Below are 25,554 nucleotides of genomic sequence, written 5' to 3' on the forward strand. Positions count from 1 at the left end.
GGAGCAGCAGCATTCGTTCCTACTTTAAAGTTAGGAGGACTAGCAATCGGTGCATTGTACTTATTAGTGTGCGCATTAAGTTTTCTAAGGAAAAGTGCTTTTGTGGCTGACATTCCCAGGGAGCTGCTCAGGAGGAATGTGCTAAGGCAAAGACGCTGTAAATTTGCACCTAAGGGGTGGGTGGGGGCGGGGGCGGGGCGTGCAGCTCAGTGGCAGAGTGTTTGTTGTCTAGACCCTGAGTTTGATTCCACAAGTGAACCTGTTACAGACAAGCTAACAGTAGTTCTCAACCTTCCTAACGTTAAAATGCAACCCTTATGTTGTGGTGCCCCCCACACACACACCGTAAAATTATTTTCGTTGCTACTCCATAACCGTAATTTTGCTATTGTTATGAATCAATTAAGTATCTGATATGCAACCCCTGTGACAGACAGGGCTTCGACCCAAAGGGGTCTCGAGCCACACAAGTCGAGAATCACTGGGCTCGTGTCTGTAATCCCAGCGTTTGGGAGACAGAAGCAGGATGATCAGTTTAAGGCCAGCCTTACACGAGAGCCTGTTTAAATATCAACAACAAGAAGCTGTCACTGTAGTAACTGCCTAAACACCAGAGAGACTGAGATGCTTTCTGCCCGAAGCAATCGGAGCTTGAAATTCATATTACTCAATCTGAGCGGATAGTAACAGATGCCCCTAATCAAGGTCCAGCTAAAAGGGGAAGGAACGCTACGGAAGGCCAGGCGCTGAAAAGGATTTCAGCTGGAAGGATAGAGTGGGAGAGTTCATTAAGAATACCCCCTCGCTCACCCCCCACGCCCCATCCCCGCCTCAAGACTCCAGCGCCAGCACAAGGCTGCGGGAGCGAGGTGAAGTGAACCTGTCTTCTCCTAGAGACCGGCGGGCAAGCTGAAAACAAGAGGCTCAAGAGAAGAAGCCCCAGCCAGGGCAGGGAAGAATCGCCAGCTCTGTGCCCCGCCGAGGACCCGAGCCCTCCAGAGTCCGCCACGCGCCACCAGGAGCCCGCCGTGGCCTCCCCCATTGCCGGAGGACCACAAGCCCCAGCAGCCCGCGGCAGGGCCCCGGCGCCCGACGCAGCGAGCGCTGCGGGCGGCCTGGAGGTACCGTGGCGGGCGCAGGAGGGACAGGCGGCTGCGGGCCTGGGCGGCTGCGGGCCTGGGCGGCTGCGGCTGGGTCCTCACCACCGTCTCCTCTACTCCCGCAGGACCTGTGGCTGCAAGAGGTCTCCAATCTGTCCGAGTGGCTGAGTCCGGGGCGCAGGCTCTAAGTGCCCCCTGCTGAGAATCCCATCGGGCCAAACATGCCCCGGGCACGCGTGTCCCGCGCTCTAGGGTTCAATAAAGCGGCTGCCAGCAAGACGCGTCGACTACAGTTCAAGGGGAGGGGCGCCCCGGGGGAGCCGGCGCTCGCGCCGCCACCTGACGTCATCCACGTAGTTGCGTCACTGCTGCGCGCCGCGGGTCCGGGCGTGATGGCGGCGCTGGGCGGGGACGGGCTGCGTCTACTGTCGGTGTCGCGGCCGGAGCGGCAGCCCGAGTCAGCCGCGCTGAGCGGCCCGGGCCCGGGGCTGTGCTGCTGGGTGTCCGTGTTCTCCTGCTTCAGTCTCGCCTGCTCCTATGTGGGCAGCCTCTACGTGTGGAAGAGCGAGCTGCCCAGGTGTGGGGGCTGCGCGCGCGGCCGGGATCCGCGCCCCCGCGAGGCGGGGCAGGGGCGGAGCTTGGGCCGACGGGGGTGGGGCCGCGGCGGCCAGCGGCTGCTGCAGGCCCGCTCAACCTACGGCTCCCTTCCTAGGGACCACCCTGCTGTCATCAAGCGGCGTTTCACCAGCGTCCTGGTGGTCTCCAGCCTGTCCCCTCTCTGCGTGCTGCTCTGGAGGGAACTCACTGGCATCCAGGTGCGAAGGCGGCGGGGCGCGGGCAACCAGGGAAAGGATCCCAGGTTTTGTTGTGGGAGGGAACATCACTGATGCCCCCTTTCCTGTGGCTCAGCCAGGCACATCACTGCTCACCCTGATGGGCTTCAGGCTGGAGGGCATTTTCCCAGCAGCTCTGCTGCCCCTGCTGCTAACTATGGTGAGTCCTGCTTCCTTTTTCCTACTCTGTTGTCACTAGTGTAATGAAATGCCCCGTGTCCAGCCTGCCTTTGGCAGATGACAGACAGAAACTATGATGTGGCCCTTGAGCCCCCAGGTGTGTATTGCTGGGAAACCCTAGAACTCGGGAAGCCTGAGGTCTCATGACACTGACCAAGGGCACTGGATTGTGGTGGGGCTTTCATTTGATCTGGTTTTTTTTTTTTTTGCCCCCAGATCCTATTCCTGGGTCCACTGATGCAGCTCTCTATGGATTGCCCGTGTGACCTGACAGATGGGCTGAAGGTTGTCCTGGGTGAGTCTTCAAGACTGAGGAAAAGGTAGGCACAGGCAGTCCAGGACACTGGGGAGAGGAGTCAGTGAGATGTGATCTGGACTGAAGAGGTGAGATGTCACCTCTCTGGGTGTGTTTCTTCATCAGTAAAAGGCATCATACTGCTGGGTACCTTGTAAATTCCTGGTACTCGAGGAGGCCTTTCAGGACCCAAAACAGTACTTGATATGGGTCAGACAGCATCTTCCCTTGTTCTTCCATCCTTTGGCTTCCCCAAATACTGGCCTTGATTGAATTTTGGTATCAGAATTTACTATGACTCCCTCGTATACTGTTGCCTTACCTTACTGTTGTCAATTATATCTCAAGATATTGAAATTAGGTCTTATAAAGTTTGTTCCCTTCCCCATTCTGATTCTCAGGATTCCTGACCTGAGTTTGGCCAGAATAAATCTGTGGGAGAGGGCCCCTGAGAGGAGTGAGTATTTTTAGTAACTTGGCACTCATTACTTATCCTGAATATTTACCCTAGCCCCTCGTTCTTGGGCCCGCTGCCTCACAGACATGCGCTGGCTACGAAACCAAGTTATTGCACCCTTGACAGAGGAGCTGGTGTTCCGGGCTTGTATGCTGCCCATGTTAGCACCATGCACAGGTCTGGGCCCTGCTGTGTTCACCTGCCCACTCTTTTTTGGAGTTGGTGAGTCTAACTGGTCCAGCAAAGATGTTCCCAGCATGAGGGCTGAAAATGAGGGCTTGGGGTGAGGGGAGAGCTGGACGTCAGGCCAGAGAGACACGATGTTGTTTGTACCTCTTCCTTCCAGCCCACTTTCATCACATTATTGAGCAGCTACGTTTCCGCCAAAGCAGCGTGGGAAATATCTTCTTGTCTGCAGGTGAGCCTGGGGAGCTTGCCTGGGACAGGTGAGGGTTGGGGTGTTATGATATCCCTGACAGCCACTGTACAGAAAGGACTGGAAATACAGGGCTATAAATATTGCATGGGGACCACTGATCTTGGGAGGTAGGGTACAGAGAACAGCCACAGATGGTGGGCAGGCAGCCACTGCCAAGAGGAAAGGGTGGTCTCTGGTGTGCAGTACTGGGGCAGGGTGAGCATGCTGGTGTGGTCACTCGAAGCCTCCGTCTCCAGCGTTCCAGTTCTCCTACACCGCTGTCTTTGGTGCTTACACGGCTTTCCTCTTCATCCGCACAGGTTGGTCCTCAGTTTTTCATGCATTCTCAGGGCCCCATGGATGTGGGCGGGAGAAGGGGAATACTATGCCTGTGACAAAGTTTCTTCTACCACAGTCCTTGAGGCAGACTTAAGCCAGGGCCCTCAGCTTTTTAAGGTCTAAAAGGTGGAAGCAGAGGTCCTGACATGGGGGCACATGAATGGGTGGGGAGGGTCATTGAGCCCTGTTCAGGGGACAAGGGCCACTAACTCTAGAAGGGCCACCAGTAGTGGGGCTGCTTCATACTTTGCCCGTCTCCCCTCTCCAGGACACCTGATAGGGCCAGTTCTCTGCCACTCCTTCTGCAACTACATGGGCTTCCCTGCCGTGTGCGCAGCCCTGGAGCATCCACAGAGGTGGCCACTGCTGGCAGGCTATGCTCTTGGTGTGGGACTCTTCCTGCTTTTGCTTCAACCCCTGACGGACCCCAAGCTCTATGGCAGCCTTCCCCTTTGCGTGCTTTTGGAACGAACAGGAGCCTCAGAGACCCTACTGTGCTCCTGACCATCACTCTTGTGTATACCCCAGTGAACTCTGATGGGCTCTGCAGCCCCTCCTTATCATGGAATACTGCAAGGGAGGGGCTGGCTGGGGTCCCCGAGATCTCAGGAATTTTTGTAGGGGATTGAAGCCAGAGCTAGTTGAACCCCAGGGACCAAGAGGAAGGAGCAGATATCCAAAGGGTGCAGCCTCTCAAAGAACGGTTGAGGAGCAGCTGGACGTGAGGGGACAAGGACAAAATCCTAGGAGCTGTGCACTCCCTCTTTGGACTACTGCTTCTTAGCTCTTTTGCCCCACCCCCCAAAAAAAGCTGCTCGGTGGGTTTTATAAAACCCCTCCTCCCAGGGTTTTCTCATTGTCTTTTTGCATCAAGACTTTGTATTGGGATATTAAAGAGATTTAACTTGGGTAATACGGTCCTTTGAACCTTTGAGAATTCGTGTACTTGGATCTTGGTGAGAACCCAAGCCAACACTTGGGAGTATGTACACTCCCTCTCTTGGCTACCTTGAACCTGCTAATGTGGGCAGCAGGTGAGTCTGGCAAGCAGGTCCCAACAGCAGAGGATGGGGGGGACCTTTAGCTGCCAAGGCTGTGGTTTACTCTTTCCTGAGCTCCTGTGGCTGAGTTACAAGTACCAGGTGGAAACCCATCGCATCTCATCTTGGGGCGGGTACCTTTGATACTGAGGTCACAGAGTAGCTCTGACCCGTGTCCTGTGAGCTGGGAAAGTGGCTCCAGAGCCTTATTCTACAAAAGGATGTGGGTCTAGAGCACAAGAGGACCCTTCTCCGTCCCACAGATGGAGAGGCTTCTGGTTCTACCTGGACTGCTGCCCCTCTGCCTCATCCAGGACAAAGGTCACAGCCCTGCTCATGGCAAGGACTCTGCCACGCAACACAGCAGCTCAAGGTTCTTTGGGACCTGCTCACCATCCTCTGCATTGTTCTTGTTTTCTCGGCTAGCCCTTTTTCTGTCTTTTTTTAATTTGTGAATATCCTTTTAAGTCTCCCTTGTTCAAGGTTGTTCTGAAACCTGTCCCCTGAAGCTGTAGTCATTCCCTGAGGTTGTCTGTGACATAGCCACACTCACACACCTGCCTTCCTGCTGAGTTCTTCTCCAGCCTGTGTAGAAGCTGGCGGTGTGGAGGTAAGGGGGTAGATAGTACATTCACAACTTGGGGTCCAGAGAGGATGCAGCTTAGGCCCACTGAGTTGTCCTCCCCCAAAGTCAGGTGCCAGACAGGCTACAGGGATCTGCTTTCCTAACATCCAGGAAGTTTTTTAAAGTAAAACAATTGACCTAGATCTCGTGGGAATTTGAGAGAACCCCACCCACACTGCCTCAGACTGGGGACAGCACTAGGGATAGGGTAGACTACATGACCCAGTGTGGAGGGCAAGGGAAGGCCACTTTTATTGAGCAAATTTCCCAGGACCTGCAAATTAGGTCTTCCCCCTACCCCCAGAGGTAGAACCCCTAAACCATCTCCCCCAGGTCCCAAGGCCACCTGCTGGACACCTGTAGTCTCCAACAAGGAGCAGATGGTTATTTGGCAAGAGATGAGTATGTGAGCAACTGCCTGCCAGTAAGGCAAGGACAAATGGCTGACAGGAATGGGCCACTGCAAGTTGTGTGTGTCGTGTGTGTGTGTTGTCCCATGGAACAGGGCCTCAGGGGTCTGGCCATCCTCTCTCAGGTACTGGCTGGCCTGGGCCTGCCCTGGCTGCACAGCTTCTGTTGGGAGGCTTGGGGTAGGGTTGGCCAGGCTGCCAGTCTGAAGCAAGATCACTCGATCTCTAGGATAAGGTCATCGCCTTCCAGTGTCATGTCCTTGGTCACGTGAACCTTGCGGATGGTGCCCTCCATGGGTGAGGTCACCACAGTCTCCATCTTCATGGCACTGAGAACACAGAGGGGCTGGCCCTTAACCACCTTGTCTCCTGCCGCCACCTTGATGTCTATGACCTTCCCAGGCATAGGGGCCCCAATCTGGCCCTTCACATCCTTCAGAGCCTTGGGATGGAAGTGCATCTCCTGCAGACAAGACAGAGATGACATGAGACAGCAGGTCAGGCCCATCCCTACCACGTGGCTGGCCCTGAGGGCACTGTACCTTCATTGCCTGGGTGTCTTTAACCAGAATGGACCGAAGCTGCCCATTGAGTTCAAAGAAAACCTGCCTCTGGCCAGCCCGATTCAGGTCACTCACTGCCAGGGCTTTGATGTGCAGAGTCTTGCCCCGTTCCAGTTCCACCTGCAGAAAAGGTGAGAGACCAGATGTGGGGAGAAAGTTAGGAGAGCAGGCCCTGGGCCCTGACTCAGGGAAGTTATACAACCTGGATCTTCTTAGTTAATGTGGAGAGGCCTAGCCTCTGGTCATACAACAAGGACACTTTCTGCTCTAGGTTCACAACAAGGCTGTCCGCAGGGTTGCTGTAGTCCTTGGGGCTGAGTGTGGACAAACACAAGAACCACTGACCTCAAACTCCTCTGCAATTTTGGGTCCTTGAAGAAAGAGGCGGGTATTGAGGCTGTCCAGTGGGCCGAAGGTGGCTGTGAAGTCTTTGAATTGGGAGAAGACATCAGGGTACATGGCTGCAGAGAGGACATCCTCTGGGGTCACCTCCTCCCCATGCCGCTCAATCAGGTCCTTCTCCAGCTCCTGCAGGTTCAGGGGAGGAAGGGAGGCTCCAGGCCTCCCCTCTACTCTTGGCAGGTCCTTTAGCACCTGAGGAGCAAAGCAGAGGTCATGCCAGGTTCTTGTACGCAGTCCCTGTCTCATATCATAAGGCACCTTCCCTACCTTAGAGCGGAAGGGCTCAGGGAAGCCTCCATGGGGAATTCCAATGTAGCCCTGCAGGAATTCCACCACAGAGCGAGGGAAGGACAGCTCTTCTGCCTGAGCTTCAGCCTCTGCTCGGCTTAACCCATTCTGCACCATGAACTGGGCCAGGTCCCCCACAATCTTGGAGGATGGTGTCACCTGAAGAGAAAAGGTCTCTGGTATAAGAGTGCTAGGCACAGACAGGAGTGTAGTGTGCAGGGCCGTTAGAGAAGGGCCTTGCTCACCTTGATGAGGTCCCCCAGCATCTGGTTAGCCTCCACATAGGCCTTCTTGACCTCCTTGAACTTGGAGCCAAGCCCCATGCTGTGGGCCTGGAAGTGTAGGTTGGTGTACTGGCCCCCTGGGATCTCATTCTCATACACATCTGAGTTGCCAGACTTCATGGTAGCCGTGCAGTCAAAGGCCGCATACAGGCCCCGAGCCCCTTCCCAGTATTCACTGTAGTCAAACACACGCTCCAGGGGCACCTCTGCAGGGAAGCTAGAGTCAGGAGAGCTTGGCAGGGGCGTCTTCCAGGACTCAGGGCTAGGCCAGATCCCATCTCAAACTTGGGTGGGAGCAGAGTGAGGCATCTGAATTCTATGTGTCCCAGACTCCACTGGGATTATTTCCAACCACAGCTTTGAGAGGGGCATGGGCATGGGCTACTCCATCCTACCTGTGTTCAGAGGAGTCCCTTTGGTACAAGCCACCAGGGCACCCATGCTGGGCTGTGAAGTCATCCCAGACATGGAGTCTACTGCCACATCCACAACATCAGCCCCAGCTTGTGCACAGGCCAGCATGGCTGCCACACCTGCCCCTGATGTGTCATGGGTATGGATGTGCAGCGGTAGGTCAGGAAATCTGTTGCGGAGGGAGCTGACCAGCATGGTGCAGGCTGCAGGCTTCAGTAGCCCGGCCATGTCCTAAAAAGTGAAGGAAATAGAGTGAGGAGGAGCATGGTGTGTTTCCGTGTTGCAAGTCGTGGTGGGTATGGTGGGAGGAAGAGATGGAAAAGAAGCCCTGGCACCTTAATGCATAGGATGTGGGTGCCAGCTCGCACCAGTTCTTCAGCCAAGCCCATGTAGTACTCCAGCGAGTATTTTGTGCGACTGGGGTCAGCTACATCACCAGTATACGAGATGGCAGCTTCCACCACGCCCCCAGCATTGCCTGCTGCTTCCATGCCCAGCAGCATGTTTGGCAAGTAGTTGAGGGAGTCAAAGATTCGGAAGACGTCCATACCATTCTCCTTGGCCACCTCACAGAACCTGGCAGGTGAGAAAGCAGGTGAATCCTACCTGCACTTCTGTCTCCAGCTCCTAACTCCTGGGGAATGAAGTCTGGCCTGGCAAGGGAGTAGGGGCTTCAAAGTGTAAATAAGGCCTTTTCCAGGTCAGCCTGGGCCAGGAGCGTGACAGTCACTGCCCAGCCTGACTGAGCCTGGAGATTAGTAAAGATGCTTGGCACAGGGGTGGTGGCTGAGGGGGAGAACACTAAGCAAAGCCATAAGGCCTGGGTGATTCCTGGGACAAATCCCCTCCCTCAGTGTTTGCTGCCACGGAGACCCAGAAGCTCTGCCTCTGCAGTTTTGTGTTTAGTCCCCGTACAGCATCATCAAAGACACTAGGAGCCCACTACAGTGTGGCCCCAGCCAACCCAGGCTCACTTGAAGACCACATTGTCAGGATAATTGGTGTAGCCCACGGCATTGGCCCCCCGAAGCAGCATCTGGAACGGAATGTTGGGGATGAGCTCCCGGAGCTCCTGCAGCCGCCTCCAGGGACACTCATATAAGAAGCGCATGGCAACATCAAATGTGGCCCCTGCACAGGAAGAGAGGGGCTGGTCACCCCATGTCACAAGGACCCTACAATGCTCTACATGGCCTGCTGACTTCCAGGGTTCCTCATGTTGAGCCCCCACCAGCCTCTCCCTCCACTGATGCTCAGGAAACTCAGGGTCTTCTCTGTACCTCCTCCCTGCCCTCAAGCTACTCAGGACAGGGCCTACATCCCAGCCATGCAGCCTCTGTTCCAACAGAAGCTGGCTGTAGTTGGTTTTTGTGGAACAAACACCCTTGCCCTCACTGTCCCACTGTCAGCATCTCTCTGTCCCTAGTGTCCTGGGCCTTCTGGGTTGGGCACTCAATCCCTGCTAGCACTGTCTAACACCCCAGCCCTCCTCTAGCTACCTCCCCAGTTCTCCATGCTGAAGAGCTTGTTGAAGTTGTGGGCAACATAGGGCGCAATCTTTTTGAGATCATGTGTGCGCACTCGAGTGGCCAGTAGTGACTGGTGGGCATCCCGGAAGGTTGTGTCCATCAGCAGCAGTCCCTGGTGATTTCGCACAGCTCGGGCAAAGCCCTCTGGCCCCTCTCGCAGAAGAATGTCTCTAAAGCCAGGTGGGGGTGGGCCTAGGGCAGAGGAAAACATCAATGCTATCCTGTAGGCAGCAATCTCCCGTTACCACCTTGAGTTGGTAAAATTGGATCTCGCCTACCTATAGGTACTGCAGGAACAACGGGGTCCACAGGGCTGGGACTGGCCTTGACAGGGATTGGAGTGGTAGGGCCATTTACCATGACATGTCCTAGGGAGGAAGTGGACAATATGTTAAGGCAAGCTGGGCTTAATAAGTAAGTCAAGGGCAGCTGTGTGAGCAGGTGAGCTCTGGGACAGAGACTCTCCCCAGGACACCCAGGCCTCTTGGGTCCAGGCAGTGAAAACATATCATGGGCCATGTAGACAGAAAGGAGAGTACAGGACCTTAAGGGCAGAGCTATGGGGTGGGAGACAAGAAACAGGAGGGAAGGGTGGGCAGACCGAGGTAATGTAGCAGCTTCTGGGCCCGGTTCTGTGCAGGCCGCAGCTGGAACAGCTCAGGATTCTCATCGATGAACTGGGTATCCACAGTGCCTGCTAGGAACTGCTGGTTGTTGAGCACGTTCTGCAGGAAGGGGATGTTGGTCTGCAAGACAGAGGTAGAGGGGTCACTATGCAACTCAAGGGAGGGAAGAGAGACCACAAATGCTACACTGGAGCACTGAGGCTTCTCCCATCTCACCATCATTCTGGAAATCCCTGAAGCTGTCAAGGGCTGGATACACACCCTCCATCTTTGCTCGCCCCAGAACATATGCCAATGCCACCCCCTCTTGCTTGGGTCTACAAACTTAAGATCCAATCCCCCACCCCAGCTTAGAACCTTGCTCTGCCTCTCCTGTATCAGCACATAAACCCCTCCAGCCCCCACCAGCCACGCTTCTCGATCCCACTATCGTGAGATCACCGCTTCCTAATTCCAACAGCATCCTCTCACTGTCTTACTAACAGCTCCCACCTTGACGTCCCTCCCGGACTTCCTCCCCTATTCTTCCACTTCTCACACGCACCGTCCTCAGGATACCCTGATCTGGACCTGCTGCTTTCCACCTGGGAGTCAGCATCTCCACATCCCTCATGGAGCCCCGCAACCTGTGCTCCCCAGCTATCTGGTAGAAGGATGTCTGTCTGCCTTCTACCCTGGCTCCCCACCTTCCTGAGTGACCGACTGGGCATGGTGGACCGTTGTCCCATGACAAATCCTGGACTCTTAATCTCTTCTGCTCAGCGCACATCTTTCCCAGGAGCTGTCTCAACACTGCCCCCTTTGCCCAGCAGTTTAGACAAGTGGGGTGCCTTGCCCATCAGCTTCTGACAGAGAGCCATCAACCATTACAAAGCAGGGCCTGTTACCAGTGCCTTGCATCTGCTTGTCTCCTGGAAACTTGCCCTTGCACTAAAAAAATAGGGATCAAAGCATCTGAAGACCCCAGGGCTGCAGTGAGTGAGATGGATCCTCAGAGCCTCCGACCACCATACAGATTCCTTCCATTTGCTACTACCAGATCGACCACCATTGCCTCTGCTGGAAGTGCCATAGTGGTAGGAGCAGGGCCAGAAGCCACCTGGCTCCCAGCACAGGGTAACACATGGCAGATGCTAGAACACGTGTGTGTTTTGAGTGAAGGAAACTCTTCAGGGGAAGCAAAAGTGTCTGGCACCAGTTCACATCCCAGCTGACCAGACTAAAGATCCAAATTGTTCTGTAAAAATTGAGGTCTCCCAGCAACAGCAACAATCCAGACAGTGGCTTCCAGCTGCAAGAACTTAAAAGCCCCTCACTCAAGCTGCACGGTTTCCTACTCCCTTAGGTGTGAATAGTACAGGCAATTAACAGCACAAGGTCCCCACCAGAAAACTGTTCTGTAGTTAAGTAACTTGCTCAAGGCTGAGCAGCTGTACCAGGCCGGACTAGAATCCAGCCTCTGTCTCCCTGAATTCCTGCTACCCACCCGCTCCTGAGAATCAGGTATGGAGGGAGAGGAGTAGACAGAAGGGGTCTAGGTACTGGCCTAGAGGCAAAGAGATGCCCCGTAGGAAATGACAACTTCTCACGCCAACTAGGTGAACCACTCCTAATGGTGGAGGCAAACAAGAACCGTGATATCCAACCTGGTTCTGAAACATCAGCACTCTTCTCCAAGCCCAGGCTCTGAGGTCACCTCAGATCTTGACCGTTCAGGCCATACTCCCTAAAAGGACCCGCGGGAGCGTGTGGCGGTGGGGGCGAGGTGGGGGGCGGAGCAGCGACACGGAGAGGACCACTGACGCACAGCTTCAAACAGCGTGCCACCGCCAGCCTGCTGGGAAGCCGCGAAGCACAGACCAATCGGGCTGGAGGCGGAGGCCGGTTGGCTGGGGAGCGCCGAGCAGGGCGGGAGGGAGACCGAGCAGAGGAGGGAGGGGCGGGGCGGGGCGGGCGGGGCGGGGCGCGACGCCGGTCCCGTGGCCGAGCCCTCAGGCCCCACCCGCAGAAGCCCTACTGGGGGCACCACCCGAGGCCCCCAGGGCCCGGGCCTGTGGGGGGATCCTTCACGTGACTCGGTGATGCAGAACGGTTGTGACCTTCAGTGTGTGTCTGTGAACGCGAGGGTCCCAGCAACTGTGAGGGTTTGCGCCCGGCCCTGCCCGTGGGTGCGGGGACGTGTGGGTGTGTGGGCATATGTGGGCGTGTTGGGGAGGGTGCACAGAGACATGTGACAAAGACCCGTCTCTGGGAGATGGTGAAGGGGCCTGCGAGCTGGCGCTTTGTCTGGTTGTCTGCAGAGCCGCGGCGCCCGCCTGAGCGGTGCAGGATGCTTGGGCGCCAGGGTGGCCTGGGGCGCGCGCGCCCGTGCCAGGGTGAGTGCGCTGCGGCAGCGCCATGGGGTAGCGCGGCGGGCTTGTCCGGGCCTCGGGCGTGACTGGGTGCCACCCGTGGGCGCTGCAGTGGCCGCGTGTCCCCGTGACCTCGGGAGCCGGGCTGGGGCCCGGGTGAATCCCCGTGCCCCTCCCGGTCCGCCCTCCACGTGCGTGTCCGCGGCGCGCGTGTCCGCCCGCGCGCACCCGCCTGACTGTCGCCGCCGCCACCGCGAACGGCGCCGAGAAAAGGTGCCGGAGCCGACAGAGCCGGGGCCGAGGGCCCGAGCGCCATGGGCCGGAGGGCGCGCGGCTGGCGGGCTGGGCCTCCCCCCCGCGAGAGAGCGGCCTGGAGTCGGCAGAGGCCGGCTGGGCCCTCGGGGAGGCCGGCCCGCGCCCCCTGAGCGACGAACACCAGGTGAGCCCCCTCCCCCGCCCCGACAGGGTACAGCGGGAGGCCCGCCCGGGGAGGAGCCTCAGTCCACGCCAGAGATTTGGGGGAACGCAGTCCTCAGCCACGAAGGGGAAGGCACGGTGGGGGGAGGGGGCTGGCCCTTCCAGAGGATGCCTGAAGGAAGTTCCGGGACCCTCCCTGCTCTTGACCCTCCTCCACTTCCTGCCTCATGCCTCACCTTGTCCCTGGTACCTGGACTCTCTTCAGCTGCTTGGGAAATGTGACCTTTACTCTGGGGGGGCCTGAGCCTGAAGCCCCAGCCATCTTTTCTCCCTGGGGTCCTCCTTGAGCCTGTGTCCCCCAGTCCAGACCGTCCCCCAGTCCAGACCGTCCCCCAGTCCAGACTCTGGAAACTAGTTCCTGGGACCGTGCCCTGGGCACAAGTGGGCACCTGCCCTAGCCCCACCTGTGCCTGGGGCTGCGGCCCTTTCCCACAGGGTGCTCATCATGGCCCCGCCACTCCTATTGCTGCTGCTGGCCAGTGGAGCCGCCGCTTGCCCGCTGCCCTGCGTGTGCCAGAACTTGTCGGAGTCGCTCAGCACCCTTTGTGCCCACCGAGGCCTGCTGTTTGTGCCACCCAACGTGGACCGGCGCACAGTTGAATTGCGCCTGGCTGACAACTTCATCCAGGCCCTGGGACCGCCTGATTTCCGCAACATGACAGGTCTGGTGGACCTAACGTTGTCTCGAAACGCTATCACCCGCATTGGGGCCCGCTCCTTTGGGGACCTGGAGAGCCTGCGCTCCCTGCATTTGGATGGCAACAGGCTGGTGGAGCTGGGCAGCAGCAGCCTACGGGGCCCTGTCAACCTGCAGCACCTCATTCTCAGTGGCAATCAGCTGGGACGCATTGCGCCAGGGGCCTTTGATGACTTCCTCGACAGTCTCGAGGACCTGGATGTATCCTATAACAATCTCCGGCAGGTCCCCTGGGCTGGCATAGGTGCCATGCCTGCCCTGCATACCCTTAACCTGGACCATAACCTCATCGATGCGCTGCCCCCAGGTGTCTTTGCCCAACTTAGCCAGCTTTCCCGCCTTGACCTCACCTCTAACCGCCTGGCCACACTGGCACCTGACCCACTCTTCTCCCGAGGACGGGATGCTGAAGCTTCACCTTCCCCCCTGGTGCTGAGCTTCAGTGGGAACCCACTGCACTGCAACTGTGAGCTGCTGTGGCTGCGGCGGCTGGCCCGGCCTGATGACCTGGAAACCTGCGCTTCTCCACCAGCCCTGGCAGGCCGCTACTTCTGGGCAGTGCCTGAGGGAGAGTTCTCCTGTGAGCCTCCGCTGATTGCCCGCCACACACAGCGCCTATGGGTGCTAGAGGGTCAGCGGGCCACTCTACGATGCAGGGCACTTGGTGACCCTGTGCCCACCATGCACTGGGTTGGCCCTGATGACCGGCTGGTTGGCAACTCTTCCCGAGCCTGGGCTTTCCCCAATGGGACCCTAGAGATTGGGGTGACAGGCGCTGGAGATGCAGGAGCCTATACCTGCATCGCCACCAACCCTGCTGGCGAGGCCACAGCCCGAGTGGAGCTCCGGGTGTTGGCCTTGCCCCATGGTGGGAACACCAGTGCTGAGGGGGGCCGTCCTGGGCCCTCAGACATTGCTGCCTCTGCTAGAACTGCTGCCGAAGGCGAGGGGACTTTAGAGTCTGAACCAGTCGTGCAAGTGACGGAGGTGACTGCCACCTCTGGCCTGGTGAGCTGGGGCCCGGGGCGGCCGGCTGACCCAGTGTGGATGTTCCAAATCCAGTACAACAGCAGCGAGGACGAGACCCTCATCTACCGGTGAGGATGGGCCCTTCAGCCCGCTTTGTTTACTGTGCCTCCCTGCTGACCCTGTGTCCCCAAGCCCTGCCTGTCCCCCCTCCAGGCCTGTACCTGCCCCTCCTCTACTTCCAAATTCTTGGAGCATAGCTGGCCCGGCTCCCTGGGGCAGAGGAAGGGGGCAGCTTTATAAGCTGTTCAGGTGTGGCTGTGTGTGCATCTGCCTTCCTGACCATCACTTACGGCAAATGGGGTGTCTGCTGAAGCACATGCCCCGCACACTAGGGTGTTTCTATCTCTGCTTGGTGCCACCCTGCCCCAGCTCTTATTGCCTGAGGCCTGTGTCAGTGCATGCTCCTGTCTGTGACCTGACACTACCCTACAAATGGTTGCCTGTCATCTCTGCCTTGCTGAGGGACACAGGCCTGTGTATTGACAGGCATTACAGGCCTGAGGGGCTGTCTAGGGCAAACATGAGAGGTGGGAATGGGGCCTGTATCCCACCCTGGGCTCTGACCACCTGCCCTTGCCTGCAGGATCGTACCGGCCTCCAGCCACCACTTCCTGCTCAAGCACCTGGTTCCTGGTGCTGACTACGACCTCTGCCTGCTGGCCCTGTCACCTGCTGCTGGGCCTTCCGATCTTACAGCCACCAGACTGCTGGGCTGTGCCCACTTCTCTACGCTACCAGCCACACCCCTGTGCCATGCCCTACAGGCCCATGTGCTGGGCGGGACCCTGACTGTAGCAGTGGGGGGGGTCCTGGTGGCCGCCTTACTGGTCTTCACTGTGGCCTTGCTGGTTCGGGGCCGGGGAGCTGGGAATGGCCGCCTCCCACTCAAACTCAGCCATGTCCAATCCCAGACCAATGGTGGCACCAGCCCCATGCCCAAGAGCCACCCACCACGGAGCCCTCCACCCCGTCCCCAGCGCAGTTGTTCCCTGGACCTGGGAGACACTGGTGGGTGCTATGGGTATGCCAGGCGCCTGGGAGGAGCCTGGGCCAGGCGGAGTCACTCTGTACATGGGGGGCTGCTGGGAGCTGGGTGCCGGGGTGTGGGGGGCAGTACAGAGCGGCTGGAGGAGAGTGTAGTGTGACAGGAAGGGCAGCCTCTTGTGCCCTGAGGAAGGAGCAGTGCCACTGTTGGGCCCAGGTGGCAGCACCCAGCCTGGGTGGGCAGCACGGCCCTGGGCCCCACTCTGCTTTTTATCCTCAGTACCTCAGGCTCCCCAAGTACTTGGTGGGACAGCAAGCCCTTTCCTTGGTTTTGGCCTCCAGACTAAAGGGACAGGTCCCACCAACAGGTGCTCAGAGCCACCAAGGCAGGGGCTGCAGCCACCAAGAGGGAGTCTTGTTTCTATTTATAATAAAATTGTTGGGGACACTTCAGTGTAAATGTTTGCTCTCATTCTGCTTGGTCCCTGGGAAGGAGGGAGGCAGGTTGTTAGAGGTCACAGACCAATACAGGCTAAAGCTGCCAGGCCGAGCAGAGTTGGTCCTCATAGCGCAAGACTCACAGCCAGCTATGGGGGAAGCCCAGGCAATAGTCAAGAGCTGGTATCTACTGGTCTTGCCAGAAGGTAGGCATTAGTCCGGGACTATTGGGAAGGTTCTGTGTGAGATGGCACCACCCAGCTGTACTAAGATACACAGCTGTATGCTGGGCTTTCCTGGAAAGCTGGCATTGACCTGCTGGGTAGGGTGATGCCTGGCTGGGCTCCACAGCCTGTTTATAATTGACAGCTGTTCAGATAGGTCAGTCCTGCATGGGCACCTGCATGCTTAATGGAAATGCAAAAGTAGACACTGGCATCCCTGACCTGCCAAGCAACCTAAAGAGCATTCTACTATGCATCTACAGCATGCAGCCAAGCTTACACATACCCAGCCTCCTGGCACCAAAACATACCTAGACATGACCTAGAGAAATACTGGGTTAAGGCCCTTGAGGTAAATATGCGAAAGATGGGAGACGAATATGTAGGAAGGGGACAGACATAGGCCCCAAATCCTGCTGCTGTTCCTGTGGTCATGGATCCTGCTGTCCCCGTTCTCACCCTTGGAAGAGGATGCTGGGATCTAAGCACACTGGGATATAGGACAGGTGTGTAAGGTTGTGTGGCTCAGGGTACCTGCACTAAGGGTGGAAACGGGTATCCAGGGTACAACCTAAAACCCAGGGACAGCCCAGTGTATACCCCACATCCTGCCTTCCCTGGTCAGTCACAGGAAAGACAGGCCCCAGAGCAAGAGACAGTGAATCCAGGATGTAGGGAGCTGGTTTTACAGCATACCTCTGCCCCCAGGGCAACCCGGACCTCAACAGAGTCTCTGAGCTCTGAACAGCAGAATGTAGACCCAGCATCTAGGAAAACACTGACCTCTCCCCAAGATGGACTGTGGGAGACAGGCTGCTCTGCCCCACCCCACAGGACAGTGAAAAAAAAAATTACTGAACATTGTGGGGACAGCACTGTCATGGTGGGCCCATAAGCCACCAAACTTCAGCAGCAATCAAGGGCTGGAAGAGTTCACACAGAATATGAGGTCAGCACTTAGCACTGCCCATACAGCTAGAACACCCTGGAGGAGCCTCTGGAAGAGGCGGGAGGAACTCAATGGGCTAGGGGCCTAAGCCCATACTCAAGTGTGCCCCATAGGACGTGATTAGGTGCTGGCTTCAAAGGACAGTACAGCAATTCTCCGCTGTGAATTTGTCTCTAGCTGCAGAAACCAGTTACACACAGAGCCCAACAAGGAGGTAATGGACACCTCAAGGCTCTTGCTGTCAGGCAGCTACTGTGGCCAGAGCCTTGTCCCTCATATGTTTCTTGGCTACTCTGAAGCACCTGCCATTGCAGATGCTAGGACAGGAGAGCTGGGCACTGGCTGAGGGCCTGACCTCATCCGTCAGGGAGAGAGCTCTTGCCCAGGGATCCATGCATACATGGAGACCCAACAATCTGAGAACAGGTAGGAGAGATTACTATGCCACTGAGACTAAGAGCAAGGCAAGGACAATGCAAACAGCACACCTGCCACTTGGTAATTCTTGACCAAATGGACCCACTGTGGGCAAAGGCAGGGGGAAGACGCAACTTCTCACCTTTACCCCTCGGACACGGAACTCAGCCAGGGCTCTGCTCATCTTGGTAGCAGCTGTGGGGTGGTCTTTGCCATGGGCGATGACTTTGACAAGCAGAGAATCATAGTGGGGTGAGATGACAGCCCCTTGGAAGGCAGAGGCATTGTCCAGGCGGATGCCCATGCCCTCACCACTCCGGAAAACCTGTCAGAAGGAAGCCCAAGTCAGCAGCTGGGACGGAAACTGGGATAAACTGGGCTCCCAGCATGACCCCCAGAGGGCTGAGCTCAGAGAGCCCATCCTTGGCCAGTCAAGTTTCCTTCTGAGTCCATGAATTCACTCTTGTGCTGCAACAAGGAAGGGACAGGAAGAAATGCCCCATGGGCTCCTAGGTCATGCACGGCCCAACCAGCAGCCCAGGGAGGAAGGGGCCAGATCCCACGACCTTCCACCACTGCCTGAGAACCCTCCCTCCTTGCAGACACAGTGTGTGCCCACCATCACTTCCGGAGCAGCACACAATGCCTACTACCAGCTGCTCACTGGGGATGAAGCAGCTAAAGCAGTCCCTGACCTAACAACCGTGGGACAGACAGAAGTACACAGACTACAGGTCCATGGGCAGGCTGACCAAGGAAGGCTACTGTTGCTTTGTTTTCCTTTTGGTTTTTGAGACACCACTATGTAGTCCAGGCCAGCATGAACTTACAATGTAGCCTAGGTTGGCCTTGAACTCATGATGACTCTCCTGCCTTAGCCTTCTGAGTGCTGAGTGCTGAAGTCACAGGTGTGCACAACCACACCCAGCTTGGTTTGTTTTTGTTGTTTTTATTTTTAATGTAGAGAGGGAAGGGAAGGTGGGAGAAAGAGCAGAGGGGAAGGAAGGAGACACCGAGATGAAACACAGTGAAGGAAACACACCCAAGCTCATCAGGAAACACAAGAGAGGCAAGCAAAAGGCAAATGGCAGACACAGATGGGGTTGAGGTCTGGGGTAGCTACACTTGCACACATGGGTGAGTGTGCTCAGGACAGGCATGGGGCAGGTAGGGGAGCTGGGGTTCACAGAGAAATTGAGGGAGGTAAGCCAGAGGAACTGGCCTGGGAACACCCTCAGCATCACCCTTCAGCTGCTAAGGGCACAAGCTGTGTTCAATAAAGAACTTCATGCAATATTTAAGGGTGGACACTCAGCTGTGTGCAGGAACCACCATCTAAAAATACCTTGTGGTGACCAGCTCTAACGCTAGCCCCTGGCTGTGGAGGTGGAGAGAAACAGTAACCCTGCAGCCCCTTCCCAGACAAGGGCAAAGGAGCCAGGGCTATATATAAGGCAGTACCAGCCCAAGGCTGCTCCACCTAGGGAGTCAGAAATGAACACAGATGATTATGGTGGCCTTGGGCTCTTGAGGCCATCAGAATGGACCTAGCACCCTGCTCCTGCCCCATACTCAAGCATACTACTTTTGGATATTCTTGCAATTCTGGAATCAAGTTCATGCTCATCATTGCTGCCACTGTACCCTGGACACTAGTGCCAACCCTGAGTGCCTCTGTGTCCTGCATCCCCTGACCAGTAGACAGTGCTGTCCACATGCAGGGAGAGGGAGCAGGATGGAGCCACAGACAAGGGAATGTAAGGGACAAGTAGCTGAGCCCAAGGTTCCAATCCTGATGGGAGGAAAATGGACAGAGCTGAGGTGAACTCCGTCCCTCAGTACCGCCCTCTGAAGAACTCTTTTGCTCACTCCCAAGGGGCCTTCTACTTGACTCACCCTGCCACAGACCCCTGTTCTCTGCTCCCCACAAGGTCCTGCCTTGCCAGCCACTCCTTACCCCTGACAGAAGGAGGGTAGAGACCAGCAGGGCATCAGGGCCAAGGCTTCACATCTGGGGGACCCCATTCCTAGGTGATCTGCTAGCTTTCCATAGAATGCTCTTCACTCACTCTAGGACATTACTGGGTTCCCATATGCTCTAAGCAGCTGCACCTGGAACCCTGGGTGATAACCTGGGCACCATGGAGAGGCTGTGAAGAATGTCAACCCAGGCTGGAGCTGGTGGCACACTTTTGTCACCTACCTCAATGCGGCCAGTGTCAGGCTGGAAGCTACGTGCAGGGTCCTCAGTGGTGACTCGACACTGAATGGCACAGCCATTGATGCGGATGTTCTCCTGCCTCAGGCCCAGGTCAGGCAGGCTCCGGCCCTCAGACACATGGATCTGAGCATGGACCAGATCTACACTGCAAATGAGGAGGACACCAGGGAGGGAGGAGAATGAGGTGAATTGAGGAGAAGAGGTTCTGTGACCCACACAGGCCAATGCTACTGCACCCTCCTCTTAGCCCAAGTATCCTGAGGTCCTCTACCTGGTGGTCCTACAGCCTGCCCTGCTTGCCCCAGGGCACTGGGAGAAAACAGCCCCTTAAGAAGCTTCCAGAAGACAGGTAACTACCTGCCCTTCATCCTCCTGATGGCCTCTTCCAATACCCTGTCTGCCTGCCCTTGCCCTAAGGTAACTCCTGCTTCCATATGACACCAAGATTGGCAGTATAGGCAGAGGTCACGGTCACAGGGTTGGAACACCCAGCATTGGAGCATAGGGGCTACCCTGGGTATGGGGGGGGGCAGGCTGAAAAATGAGAATCACAAGGCCAGGTATTGGTATGTGTTGGTATATGTCTGTAATCTCAGCGATAGGTAGAGGCAGGACGAGTAGAAGTCTAAGGTCACCCTTGGCTTACAACAAGCTTGAGGCCAGCGTAGGCCTCAGGAAACCCCATCTAATTAATAAACAAACAAATAAATAAATAATCAAAACCGCAAAACAGGACCAAACGTCAAACAAGCAAAAACAGGGAACTGTATTAGTTGGAGGCCTCAAGGCTCTCCATGTTTTCATGGTGGTATGAACCGAGCCTGAGCAACAGCCGCTCTCTAAAAGGGTATCAAATCCAGGCAAAAGCTGTTAATGCAAGGCCCTCCAGATTTAATGCACTGTTTTTGAGGCTCATGGCCAGTATTTTACTGGCAATCTGGCCTCCATACTCCATGTCACCTGTGAAAGAAGAGTGGTATTGATAGTCAACATGGTACCCACTCTGCAGGCCACAGACACTGCTTGCTAGATCTCCATGGTAGTAATCCCCCATCAGAGGAGCTTGAGGGTCAGAGAGGCCACAGCTAGCCCAACCTGCACATGGCTCAAGACCTGAGGACTCTGACACCTGAGCAAGCAAGTCCTTGACAGAGCAGCACCAAGAATAGACCAGGGAACATGGCTGGAGTATCACTGAGTGAATCTAGTGAGCCAGGCGTCTGTGGGCTTCTGGATATGTACTAGGCAAAGGCAGCTACTAGGCAGCATCATCATTACTTTTGAGTGGGCCAAGGAGAAAACCAGATCAGGAATGTTCCATGGTAAGGTGGACTGGTTCAATACCAAGGATTAATACTGAAATGACTCAAGATACGTATCTTGAAGCTGGTCATTGATGGTGCACACCTTTAATCCCAGCACTCAAGAGGCAGAGGCAGGCAGATCTCTGTGAGTTCGAGGCCAGCCTGGTCTACAGAGTGAGTTCCAGGACAACCTCCAAAGCAACACAGAGAAACCCTGTCTCAAAAAACAAAAAACAAAAAACAAACAAACAAAAAAAAAGTATCCTGGAATAATGAAAGCTGTTTTCACAGTTTATAAAAATAAGTAGATTTTCTAAGTCTGTACTCTGGTGCAAATTTGGGCAGATGTTAATAGACATACCCTGAACCACAAAAGCCAGAGCAGTACATTGTCCAACAGAAAACAAGATAGCAGAATTATTACACGTACAGATAATGAAACAGTCCACAGCCAGTAAAAGTATTCATGAGAATAATGGTGTAGGAATGCCTTCAGCAAATAAATTTTTTGTTGTTGTCATTTTGTTTTGTTTTGTTTTGAGACAGGGTCTCCTCTACATAGCCTGTGCTGTCCCTTGAAATCACTATGTAGATCAGGTTAGCCAGATATGCCTGCCTCTGCTGGGATTAAAGGTGTGAGCCACCATGTCTGGCCAAATAGCAAGTTTTAAAGGAGAGTAAAATTTCTAGGGGCTGGAGCGATGGCTCCGCAGCTAAAAGCACTGGCTGTCCTTGCTGAGGACATGGGTTTGGTTCTAGCACCAACATGGCAGCTCACAGCCCTCTGTAGCTCCAGTTCTGGTGGATCAGAGCCCTCTTCTGGTCTCTGTAGGCAATGGCACACCTGTGGTGACCATCCATGTAGGCAAACACATACATATAAAAATAAAATACATAAATCTTTTTTTGTAAATCAATCTAAGGGGCTGGAGAGATAACTCAGCAGTCAAGAGCACTGACTACTCTTCCAGAGGACCTAAGTTCAATTCTCATCATACACCTAGAGCTCACGACTTTCTGTAATTCCAGTCCTGAGGGATCTATGCCCTCTTCTGGTCTCCATGGGCACTGCATCACATTGCTCACAGACACACTGAGGAAAACATTCATACACAAAATAAAAATAAATGCCAAAAATTGTTTTAAGTCTAAATAAATGTCTAATTGGCATAAAACTATATATAAACAAAGATGGAAAAAATACTTAAAGGCTATGCCTGGGCATACAGAATGTCACAGAACTGAAGGCAAGGCTAGAGAGACTGAGTCCACCATGTGGACTTGTGTAATTCTCTTAACCTCTTTCTGAGCCTTGGTCTATTCATCTGTAAAATGGGCTGACAGGTCCCTTCCTCACAAATACAGCCAGGAGGGCTCCATGGAGTGCGTTGTAGTACCTAGCCTCCTCATTGTGAGGGATGGGTAAGCTCTTTTAGTGAAGTCCCTAGGTCCACTAAAGTGAGAGCAAATGAACCCTTGCCCCTGCCCCTGCCCCTGCCCCTTTCCCAACCCTGCCCCTGCCCCTGCCCCTACCCTAGGCCCCGTGCTCACTCTGTGATCTCCTCAGTGACCGTGTGCTCCACCTGCAGGCGGGAATTGACCTCGATGAAGTAGTGCTTTCCATGCTTATCCACCAGGAACTCCACAGTGCCTGCGTTCTCGTATCCCACCTGCAGGATTGGCCAGTAAATAGAGGTTCCCAGGGTCAGGACTGTGCCACACAAGCCTACCCACAACACAGGTTCTGCAACAGAAGAGCTTGTGGCAATCCAGCCACCTACCATCAGCTCTCCTGCAGTGGCCAGCACCCAGGACCCAATATATACCTCCACCCCTACACTCTGTAGGCTCAAGGTTCCACTGGAAGCTACTAAGTCCAGGCCACACCCAGCAAGTCTGGGTGAAGACATGCCCCAACCCACCCTAGACCTTCACTATTGCTTTCGAAGCCGTCTCCTCCCTCCTGCAGTCCTGGGCCTCCCAGCCCGCTTCTCCACTACAGAAGGGTTTTCCTTTCCCCCTGTGCTAGTCTGTCATCTCTGACCAGTGTCCCCATTCTGGCCATCGCCTCAAGTGATGCCACTCGAGGACTAGCAGTGGTGATGCAACTCTACTTCCATTCCATTTCTGGTCCTTCCAGAATAATACACCCACTCCCTAGAGTCTGAGCTGCTATGATTAATGGCATTGGCCAAAAGAACAGAGCAAGGCCAAAGTGAGGTTGCTCCTCTGTGGCAGCCCCAGCTCTACCAGTCCTTGACAGTGCTCTGCTCATTGCTGAGCCATGTCTCAGAACCACTCTGTTCCCATTGTCCTGAACCCTGGCTGCCTACAGCTGGAGGCCATGGAGCTCAAACCTGGGATAATGTGACACACGTGGAGATGGGAAGTCTAAGTGGGGAAGGTGTAGGTGGTACCCTGCTGCCATGGCCAGTGTTCCCGGGCCAGGCTGGGGCAAGTCATTGCTTATGGGCACAGCTCCCACCTCCACACCCAGAATCCACTCCACCAGCTAAGCCGAGACTGCCAGAGACACCTCGGTGAGGGAATGGGCAGCAGAGGTTAGGAGCCAGTGATGAGGACATTCCATAACTGCCAGAATCTAAGGACTATCATTCTCTTTACAGTGACCAGGGTGAACTGGTGCAACAGAAAAGTTAGTCTGTATAGCAAGAGTAGAAGGAATGGCCAGCATGCCTCCCCTTGGGGCCAGGTACTTCTGCTATCACTGAGGGTGACAAGCACTGCTTCCAACCTCAAGAAGATGTCTGCACCCTTTCCTCCCTGCAGGGCCTTCCTCCTTCCTTCAACAGGGAATGCTTATACCTCTAAGCCATGAGAAAATCTGGGCAGAGGTACCAAGAAAGTTTTCAAATATGGACTCATGTCCACAGGAGCATGTCCTCACCTGCTTGGCAAGTTTGACAGAGTCACTGGTGAGGCGTGAACGAAGTTGGGGGTCCAGGTGGGCAGCAGGAGCAATCTCTACCACCTTCTGGTGCCGTCGCTGGATGGAGCAGTCACGCTCATACAAGTGCAGGATGTTCCCATATTGGTCCCCTGAGCATACAAGAAACTGGATTCAGTCTTCCCTAGAATTCAAGTGCTTTCTCCTACATGCCCTCTGGCCCCTTGGGTACTGTGGCTACTTGGCCACCTGACTTCTGCTCTGTCCCAGGGCCCCTTTCCAGATGGTGGTCCCTGGAAAGGCTGTCCCAAAAGTTGTTGCTGTAACCAAGGGAGATCTAGGCTTCTCCTATTTCACACAACTCCCCACTCACCCAGGATCTGCACCTCGATGTGCCGTGGTTTCTCAATAAACTTCTCCACAAATAGTGCCCCATTCCCGAAGGCTGCCAAGGCCTCAGAGTAGGCTCGGGTGTAATTCTCCTCCAGCTCCTAGAAGGGCAGGGAAGGCCAGGAAGACATGGGACCACTGTGTACCCTCTGTGGCCAGTTCCCAGAGCCCACCATGGGATGCCTGCCTGGCACCCAGCCCTCAGCATACATGCAGTCCTGCTCACCTCATAGCTGTGCACAACCCTCATGCCACGGCCCCCACCTCCGTAGGCAGCCTTGAAGATAATGGGGAAGCCATAAGTGTTGGAGAACTCATGGGCCTCATGCAGGGAATTGATGGGGGCATCAGTGCCAGGGACCACTGGGACACCTGTTGGGAGGGTACAGGGGTCTCTGTAATGGGCTAAATCTCTGTTACATCTTGTCAGGGAAACAAACTCTCACAGTGGCCCCTCTCTACTATCCCCAGGGGGAGTTGTGTGTCACCTGCAGCGATGGCAATGGCCCGGGCCTCCACCTTGTCTCCCATCTTGCGGACCACCTCTGGACTTGGCCCAATGAACCGGACTCCAGCATCCTGGCAGGCCTGAGCAAAGTCTGCTCGCTCTGAGAGGAACCCATAGCCAGGGTGCACAGCATCTACACCATTCTCCTGTAAGTGGTAGGAGAAACACCTGTATGCCTTCCTCTTTCTCCTTTTCCTGCTGTGCTGTACTCTACCTCCACCCCCTACACACATCCTACTGGTGGGTGTGGGTGCAGGGCACAACACAGAATATTGTCCAGGAGACCCTGGCATCTCCTAGGCCAAGTTGATTCTACCTTGGCCACCTTGATGATGTCTGGGATGTGCAGGTAGGCCTGCACAGGTGCCAAGCCACGACCAATAAGGTAGGCTTCATCAGCTTTCTGTCGATGCATCTGGCCTGTGTCCTGCTCTGAGTAGACGGCCACTGTGCGGATGCCCAACTCCGTACAAGCACGAAACACTCGGATGGCAATCTCACCTAGGACAAGCAGGGTGAGCAGTTAGACTTCTGGGTCCAGAGAGAAACACAAAAGAGACAGGCAAGGCAGAGTGAGGTGGAGGCCAGACCAGGCTGGCCTAGGCCCTGAATACTGGTAGTACTTACTCACCTCTGTTGGCCACCATGACTTTCTTAATAGGTTTGTACTCCAGGCGCCGGACATTTGGGGAGGCAACTGGGGCAGAGGAGGAACGGCGGACACCCAGGAGCCTCAGGCCCCCTCGAACTGTTTGGAACTTCAGCATCTGAGGAGGGGCAATCAGGGTCCAGTTAGAGCAGGTTAGGTACTGAGCACCCCACATCCAGAAAGACAGTGGGACCCTAACCCTCAG

The 25,554-nt window shown here is 55.5% G+C and overlaps 4 protein-coding genes across 8 annotated transcripts in view; 3 read left to right on the forward strand and 1 right to left on the reverse strand.

Moving 5' to 3' along the window:
• CUNH11orf80 (chromosome unknown C11orf80 homolog) overlaps positions 1-1,411 on the forward strand; it is a 69,276-nt gene extending 67,865 nt beyond the window's left edge. The window contains 1 exon segment of the mRNA XM_027408677.2: positions 895-1,411. Coding sequence (XP_027264478.1) covers positions 895-1,268 — 374 coding nt within the window. The 3' untranslated portion in view covers positions 1,269-1,411.
• A 47-nt stretch (positions 1,412-1,458) lies between these two features.
• On the forward strand, positions 1,459-4,537 carry Rce1 (Ras converting CAAX endopeptidase 1). 4 transcript variants are annotated; one of them, XM_027408675.2, is made up of 8 exons: positions 1,459-1,677; positions 1,813-1,915; positions 2,010-2,093; positions 2,330-2,408; positions 2,920-3,087; positions 3,212-3,283; positions 3,488-3,603; positions 3,891-4,034. In XM_027408675.2, the coding sequence occupies exons 1-8, from the start codon at positions 1,493-1,495 to the stop codon at positions 3,897-3,899; spliced, it is 816 nt and encodes a 271-aa protein (XP_027264476.2). In that variant the 5' UTR covers positions 1,459-1,492; the 3' UTR covers positions 3,900-4,034. The 4 variants fall into 4 exon arrangements, with proteins under 4 accessions (XP_027264476.2, XP_035297937.1, XP_027264474.2 ...); XM_035442046.1 differs by having other exon boundaries at positions 1,461-1,677; positions 3,528-3,603; positions 3,891-4,537; XM_027408673.2 differs by having other exon boundaries at positions 1,462-1,677; positions 3,541-3,603; positions 3,891-4,260.
• Positions 4,538-5,911: 1,374 nt separating this feature from the next.
• Positions 5,912-25,467, reverse strand: Pc (pyruvate carboxylase). Its single transcript, NM_001252297.1, is given in 20 exon segments — positions 5,912-6,160; positions 6,240-6,380; positions 6,606-6,854; positions 6,930-7,109; positions 7,196-7,440; positions 7,630-7,879; positions 7,984-8,224; positions 8,623-8,779; positions 9,148-9,369; positions 9,456-9,545; positions 9,779-9,923; positions 17,512-17,694; positions 19,573-19,735; positions 22,446-22,564; positions 23,803-23,954; positions 24,176-24,293; positions 24,419-24,564; positions 24,681-24,846; positions 25,017-25,201; positions 25,332-25,467. Coding segments are annotated over 20 exon segments (3,537 nt in total).
• On the forward strand, positions 12,453-15,794 carry Lrfn4 (leucine rich repeat and fibronectin type III domain containing 4). Of its 2 annotated transcripts, XM_027408671.2 has the most exons (3): positions 12,453-12,593; positions 13,067-14,425; positions 14,941-15,794. In XM_027408671.2, the coding sequence occupies exons 2-3, from the start codon at positions 13,077-13,079 to the stop codon at positions 15,500-15,502; spliced, it is 1,911 nt and encodes a 636-aa protein (XP_027264472.1). In that variant the 5' UTR covers positions 12,453-12,593; positions 13,067-13,076; the 3' UTR covers positions 15,503-15,794. The 2 variants fall into 2 exon arrangements, with proteins under 2 accessions (XP_027264472.1, XP_027264473.1); XM_027408672.2 differs by lacking the exon at positions 12,453-12,593 and having other exon boundaries at positions 13,062-14,425.
• Positions 25,468-25,554: the final 87 nt, after the last annotated feature.

This window comes from Cricetulus griseus, chromosome 3, assembly GCF_003668045.3.
Source record: "Cricetulus griseus strain 17A/GY chromosome 3, alternate assembly CriGri-PICRH-1.0, whole genome shotgun sequence".
Lineage (NCBI taxonomy): Eukaryota > Metazoa > Chordata > Mammalia > Rodentia > Cricetidae > Cricetulus > Cricetulus griseus.

Excerpts from the sequence above, each read along its gene's own strand:
- Rce1 (XM_035442046.1), top strand. The coding sequence starts at position 1,493 with ATGGCGGCGCTGGGCGGGGACGGGCTGCGTCTACTGTCGGTGTCGCGG. Across the intron at positions 2,409-2,919 it reads TGGGCTGAAGGTTGTCCTGG|CCCCTCGTTCTTGGGCCCGC; the intron begins GTGAGTCTTCAA and ends TATTTACCCTAG. Across the intron at positions 3,088-3,211 it reads CCCACTCTTTTTTGGAGTTG|CCCACTTTCATCACATTATT; the intron begins GTGAGTCTAACT and ends TCTTCCTTCCAG.
- Lrfn4 (XM_027408671.2), top strand. The coding sequence starts at position 13,077 with ATGGCCCCGCCACTCCTATTGCTGCTGCTGGCCAGTGGAGCCGCCGCT. Across the intron at positions 14,426-14,940 it reads GACGAGACCCTCATCTACCG|GATCGTACCGGCCTCCAGCC; the intron begins GTGAGGATGGGC and ends CCTTGCCTGCAG.